A 7,511-nucleotide genomic window follows, 5' to 3' on the forward strand; every position below is an offset into this window, starting at 1 on the left:
CCTTAATGCTTTACCTCGTTTTTGAACATTGTCTTCATCACGAGAATGGGTTGAGTTAGTTGACAATGTTGAACCGTCATTCATAACTTTGTTTGAGCTCTTTAAACCTAGCTATTGGGATCTCCAGTCTGCTAGGTAGAGTTACCGCCATGATGACTTGTCCTAGGCCTTTAACCCCATTCCATTTGATGATCTTTCAATTGCCTCTCTAGATAGGCCTTTTGTAAGTGGATCCGACACGTTATCTCTTGACTTTACGTAGTCAATTGTAATAACACCACTAGAGAGTAGTTGTCTAACGGTATTGTGTCTCCTTCGAATATGACGAGATTTTCCGTTATACATAACGCTCCCTGCCCTACCTATTGCCGCTTGACTATCACAATGTATACAAGTAAGTGCCAAAGGTTTGGGCCAAAATGGAATATCTTCCAAAAAATTCCGGAGCCATTCAGCTTCTTCACCGGCTTTATCTAAAGCTATGAATTCAGATTCCATTGTAGAACGGGCGATGCACGTTTGTTTGGATGATTTCCAAGACACTGTTCCACCCCCAATTGTGAAAACATATCCACTCGTGGATTTAACTTCAGATGATCCGGTGATCCAATTTGCATCGTTATATCCCTCGATCACGGTAGGATATTTGTTATAATACAAAGCATAATTTTGGGTATGTTTCAGATATCCCAAAACTCGTTTCATTGCCATCCAATGTATTTGATTGGGATTACTTGTAAACCGACTCAGTTTGCTAATAGCACATGCTATATCTGGTCGCGTACAATCCATGATATACATCAAACTTTCCAATACTCTTGCATAGTCCAGTTGTGAGTCACTTTCACCTTCATTCTTTTGAAGTGCATAACTCACGTCAATTGGAGTCTTGGCAATTTTGAAATCTAAATACTTGAATTTGTCAAGTACCTTTTCAATGTAGTGAGACTGTGATAATGCTAGACCTTGTGGAATCTTGCGAATTCTGATTCCTAAGATCACATCAGCAACTCCTAAGTCTTTCATGTCGAATTTGCTAGACAACATGCGTTTTGTAGCATTTATATTTGTCATATTTTTGCTCATTATCAACATGTCATCAACATATAAACAAACAATGACTTCATGACCTGGAGTGTTTTTAATGTAAACACATTTGTCACACTCGTTGATTTTAAATCCATTTGCCAACATTGTTTGGTCAAATTTTACATGTCATTGTTTGGGTGCTTGTTTAAGTCCATAAAGCGACTTAACAAGTTTGCAAACTTTCTTTTCTTTACCAGGAACCACAAAACCCTCAGGTTGTTCCATGTAAATCTCTTCCTCCAATTCTCCATTTAAGAAAGCTGTTTTAACATCCATTTAATGGATTTCAAGACCATACACGACCGCTAGTGCCACTAACACCCTAATAGATGTTATCCTTGTTACTGGCGAGTAAGTGAAAGTAATCAAGGCCTTCCTTTTTTCTATAACCTTTGACAACAAGTCTTGCCTTATATTTGTCAATAGTGCCATCAGCTTTAATTTTTCGTTTAAAGATCCATTTTGAACCTAAAGGCTTATTTCCAGGAGGAAGATCAACTAATTCTCATGTATGGTTATCCAAAATTGATTGAATCTCACTATTGACTGCCTCTTTCCAAAATGTTGAATCAGAAGACGACATAGCTGCTTTAAAGGATTGAGGCTCATTTTCAAGCAAGAATGTCACAAAATCTGGTCCAAAGGAAGTAGATGTTCTTTGACGTTTGCTACGCCTTGGATCTTCTATACTTGGAGTATTTTCCTTTGGTTATTCCCGAGGTCATTTAGGTCTTTCACTTAACGACTCGCTTTCAGTTTTATACGGATAGATGTTTTCAAAGAATTCAGCATTATCTGATTCCATTACCGTATTAACATGAATCTCAGGATTATCGGATTTATGAACCAAAAACCGACATGCTTTACTATTTGTAGCATATCCAATAAAAACGCAATCTACTATTTTTGGTCCAATTTTAACCCTTTTAGGTAAAGGAACCTGTACCTTTGCTAGACACCCCCACACTTTGAAATATTTCAAGTTGGGTTTTCTTCCTTTCCATTTTTCATATGGAATAGATTGCATTTTGTTGTGGGGTACTCTGTTGAGTATCCGGTTAGCTGTAAGGATAGCTTCCCCCCACAAACTCTGCGGTAATCCGGAACTTATTAATAAAGAATTCATCATTTCTTTTAAAGTCCGATTTTTCCTTTCCGCAATTCCATTGGATTGAGGTGTGTAAGGTGCAGTAGTTTGATGGATAATTCCATATTCCGAACATATTTCTGCAAACGGAGATTTATATTCTCCACCTCTATCACTTCTAATCATTTTGATATTTTTATTCAATTGATTTTCTACCTCATTCTTGTATTGCTTGAATGCTTCAATTGCTTCATCCTTACTATTAAGAAAATAAACATAACAATATCTAGTGCAATCGTCAATAAAAATAATAAAATACTTTTTTCCACCTCGAGATGGTGTCGACTTCATATCGCAAATGTCAGTATGAATTAAGTCTAAAGGATTTGAATTCCTTTCAACAGACTTATATGGATGTTTTACAAACTTAGATTCAACACATATTTGACATTTCGATTTATTACACTCGAATTTAGGCAATACTTCTAAATTAATTAACTTCTGCAAGGTTTTATAATTGACATGTCCTAAACGAATATGCCATAAATCATTTGACTCCAATAAATAAGAAGAAGCTGAAATTTTATTCATACTGTCAACAACCATTACATTGAGTTTGAAAAAGCCCTCTGTGAGGTAACCTTTTCCAACATACATTTCGTTCTTGCTTACAACAACTTTATCAGAAACAAATACACATTTGAATCCATTCTTTACAAGTAAAGAAGTAGAAACTAAATTCTTCCTAATAGTAGGAACATGAAGAACGTTGTTGAGCGTTAACACCTTGCCGGAAGTCATCTTCAGGAATATCTTCCCATAACCTTCAATCTTGGCTGTTGCATTATTTCCCATGGAAATTTCTTCTTCGGGACCAGCAGTAGAGTAAGTCGCAAATGCTTCTTTGATAGCACAAACATGTCGAATGGCTCCAGAGTCAATCCACCACTCCTTCGGATTTCCAACAAGGTTGCATTCCGAAAGCATTGCACAAAGATCATCAATGTCATCATTCTTCTCCACTATGTTGGCTTGTCCCTTCTTATTATCCTTTTTCGGGAGACGACAATCAGGGCTTTTGTGACCAATTTTTCCACAATTGTATCAGTTTCCCTTGAACTTCTTTTTGTTCTGCTCCTTAGTTTTTCCAGAAGGCCTCTTCCTCTTCTTACTTTTTGGAGTAGTCTCCTCAACGACATTAGCTCCCATAATCGTTGAATTTCCACGAGACTTATTCTCGGCTGTTTTGTTGTCTTCCTCGATCTTTAGACGTATCACAAGATCTTCCAACTTCATTTCTTTGCGTTTGTGCTTCAGATAGTTCTTGAAATCTCTCCACGAATGAGGCAATTTTTCAATCATAGCAGCTACTTGAAATGCTTCATTCACGACCATACCTTCAGCAATAAGGTCGTAAAAAATAAGTTGAAGCTCCTGAACTTGGGTTCCCACAGTTTTGCTATCTATCATTTTATAGTCTAGAAACTTGGCAACCACGAACTTCTTCAAGCATGCATCTTCTGTCTTGTACTTCTTCTCAAGTGCGTCCCATAATTCTTTCGAAGTATTTATTGCACTATACACATCGTACAAGTCATCCTCTAAAGCACTTAAGATGTAACCTTTGCAAAGAAAATCTGTCTGCTTCCATGCCTCAACAACCATGAACTTTTCATTATCTAGCATGTCCGCAGCAGGAACTGGAGGCTCTTCACTAGTGAATTTCTGCATACCAAGAGTGGTAAGCCAGAAGAACACCCTTTGCTGCCATCCTTTGAAGTTGGTTCCAGAAAATTTCCCCGGTTTCTCGGCCGGAGGAACAGCAGTGCGGCTTGACGAGGCTATCGTCGTTGCACCAACAGTCGTGGAAGGAATTCCATTCTTATTTGCCATTTCTTACTGTCAACAACAGAAGAGATCAATTAATAGCAAAACCAAAACAGTAAATAATACTGTAATTAATAAACAGTACGTAATAAAAACAACTGAAGTTTTTATATACTGTTTTTCCGGAAAAACGATGAAGTTTTTATATTCTTCAAATCGTTTTCTGAATTTTAATACTCTGATGAAGTTTTTTATATCTTCAAATCAGAATAATAAAATTCTGACAAAATACAGAATATAATTATTAATTTCCTTAAGATTGTTATCAATCTGTATTGCAGTAAATATATTAAGTAATAATCTTTCTGAAAACAGAAACAGAAAGTTAGTAGAAATTAAATTCTGAAACAGTAAACTTCTTCAAATAAATTCTGGAAAAACGTTGTAGGAAAAAATCGAGCCCACTGAATACACAGTGTGTCCTTAAGGAAATTATTCCCCTCAAGTACCCGAGGTTTTGGAATATATCCTCCCAGGATAGAACGATTTAACTCACCAGTGTATCGGTACCTAAAACTCTGGTGATCGGCGAACCACTCAATGGTCGTAAAACACACTGGAATATTTTGTGCAGAAGAAGAAGAAGATTCAGAAAATTTCATAAGTTAATATTCTGGGATTTGAAGATCTATTTATAGCCAACTTGGTGATGTTTCTGAAGAGGTTTGCAACCTTTCAGAACAGTCATGGCTGTTGGAACAGGTGTGACACTCTTAAGAGGTTTGCAACCTTTCAGAACAGTCATAGCTGTTGGAACAGGTGTGACGCTCTGAAGAAGTTTGCAACCTTTCAGAACAGTCATGACTGTTGGAAATTTTTGCGGGAAATTTAAAACGAATTTAAATTAATCCAAGAAAGAAAAGCGGGCCGGACCGGACTGGGTCGCGGGTCATTGGTTATTTCGGATTGAATTTTCTTTAATTAATTTAATTAAATATTTGAAAAGAATTTTGTCCAAAAGGATTAATGAATCAATCGATCTTTGACAAATCCAAATCCGAAGCCGAAGCCGAGCCGAGCGACGACGACGCGAGGCTTGCCTTCTTACTAGCTCTTTAAGAGCTAAAAGATGAGTTTCTCTATATAAACACCAAGACTTTCTTTCTTTCTACCAATGAGGGACAAAGTGCATTAGTGAACTCATTCAAAATTTCACTTCCCTCCATTTCTTTCCCACCATTTTCCATTCACCCTTCTTTTGTTATTAAACAAAATCCAACAGTAACTCCCTAGTATCTTGTCACCACAACTGCTAGGAAAGCACGCACAGTCATCATATTTGCCACAGGAGCAAATGTCTCAGTGTTGTCAATCTCCCCGACTTCATAATTCCCAAAAATAACTGTCAAGCCTGATGTAATCCAACCGTTCCATCCGAATTGTATTTATCTTGTAAACTCACCTGCAACTAAGTGATTTTTTATTTGGAGGTAGATATTCTATCATCAATGTCCCATTATTCTCCAAAGCTTGTATTTCCTACTTTATTGTCTCCCTTCACTTCCTATCTTTTATAGATTCAGAGAAAGTTACAGATGCATGCGCCATAACAAGAAAGTTTCTTTGTTGCATAGAAAATTTATCACAATTCATATACTGCGCTAAATGATAGGGTGTAGCTGAGTGATGATGTGAAGTGAATGAAGGACATGATGAACTCATCTGGACAATATTAGTAACATAATCACACAATTGTGTGTATTTTTTTAACGATGTCCGCATCTAATTGCTCCTCCTCCATTATTTCAACTTTCCTACTTTTGGCCCTCAAATTTTCATTCCAAAGTGTGTATCTCTTCTTTACTTTTGCCCTGTTGGTCATACTCGTTTTCCTCGGCTTCTTGGTGGTCATCTTCGCTTAGCTCGACTCCATGAGCTTGGACTAAATCCGCCCCTCTCCCCTCCCCACTCCCCATTTCCCCAACTTCAATTCTTAGCTATTCCTAAATTCTTTTCCAGGTATCTCTTTATTATTTTCAGTCATGGCAATTATCAATAAGGCGAAAAGAAATTCAGTCTCATAGAAATTAATATCTCGTGAGACAAAATATTCCGTTGTTTCCAAATGATATACTTGTCCTTTCTTTCCATAGGGATATCCAAAAATATACTTACGACTTCTGCTTGCAAATTTGTCGCCTATCCTCCCTTGTTTAAACATAATATAGCAAGTCTAACACTCGAAGATGCACGTACTTATGCACTCGGCCATATAAAACTTCATAAGAGGTCTTTTCATATTAAATTAGTATGGAGTTCGATTAATCAAGTAACAAGACGTCAATACACATTCCTCCAAAACTCAATTGATAGGTTACCCTGAAAACACAAGACACATGCAATATTTAATACTCCCTCAGTTCCAGTTTATGTGAACCTATTTCCTTTTTGGTCCGTTCCAAAAAGAATGAACCTTTTTCTAAATTTGGTAACAATTTAGCTTAAAGTTACAACTTTACCCTTAATGAGAAGCTTTTATAACCACACAAATACTCTGGGCCCCATTTGGACTTGTTTAGGACCACAAATTCCAAAAATCTTCATTTTTTACTTAAACTCCGTGCCCAGTCAAACAGGTTCACATCGGAGGGAGTATATGATAATGTTTTCTTTCTATTCTCTTGTTCTATTGAGGATTTCATGTATACAAATTTTGAAAAACAATTCCAGATGCAAAGAAATAATTTTATATACAAGTAAATTCCATTTCATTATTGTTCCTGAAAGTTTTGACTCATTTATTGAATTGCCTGTGTAAAAGAAAAAATCTTCACGATCGGTTCTACTTCCTTCTTATAAATCAACAAAAAAATTCATAAAACATGCGACTAACTATCCACAATAGTCAGAAAATAAGATACACACCACAAGATGAAATCGTGTGATAGATCCTCATAAATCACAATGAATTAATTTAAAAATACTAGAAACTCTAACACTACTCAAAGGAAACTTGTCTTTTGTTTATTTTGCTCGATGGCACACACCACAAATTTTATTCAAAATATTACTATTATTCCTAAAACCAATGACAAGGATTAATTTGGTCACTTGTACAGATGAATGTCCCAAACGCTTGTGCCAAAATTCCAATGAGTCTATACCACCAGCCTTCAGAGCATATACCCTTGACTTGTTTCAGAATTAGTAGAGTCCATTTTTCTGTTCATCCGCTCCAATCAGCATCCTCGAGGTGTTGTCCTATATAACACACAAAACCTTAGTGAATAGAACAAAATAATCTAAGTGATTTATCAATTGCAACACAGAAATCAAATTACACGTTAAGCCGGACACATAAAGAATATTTTTAGATCAAAATTTCCTTTCAATTTTATTGAACCCTTGTTGATGGCTACAGTAGTGCTTCCATCAGGCAAAGTAAGAAGACATCTAGATATTTTTCGCACATTGTAACAATAAGTTTAAGTAACATGTCATATAATTA

The 7,511-nt window shown here is 36.3% G+C and overlaps 1 protein-coding gene across 1 annotated transcript; it reads right to left on the reverse strand.

Annotated features, from left to right (window-relative positions):
* Nucleotides 1-3,280: 3,280 nt before the first annotated feature.
* On the reverse strand, nucleotides 3,281-4,069 carry LOC104240320 (uncharacterized). The gene has a single exon (XM_009795149.2). The coding sequence runs from the start codon at nucleotides 4,067-4,069 to the stop codon at nucleotides 3,281-3,283; it is 789 nt and encodes a 262-aa protein (XP_009793451.1).
* Between the last annotated feature and the right edge of the window lie 3,442 nt (nucleotides 4,070-7,511).

The sequence above is a fragment of the Nicotiana sylvestris genome, chromosome 5 (genome assembly GCF_000393655.2).
Source record: "Nicotiana sylvestris chromosome 5, ASM39365v2, whole genome shotgun sequence".
NCBI classification, from domain to species: Eukaryota; Viridiplantae; Streptophyta; class Magnoliopsida; order Solanales; family Solanaceae; genus Nicotiana; species Nicotiana sylvestris.

Coding starts and splice junctions, on each gene's coding strand:
- LOC104240320 (XM_009795149.2), bottom strand. CDS start 4,069: ATGGCAAATAAGAATGGAATTCCTTCCACGACTGTTGGTGCAACGACG.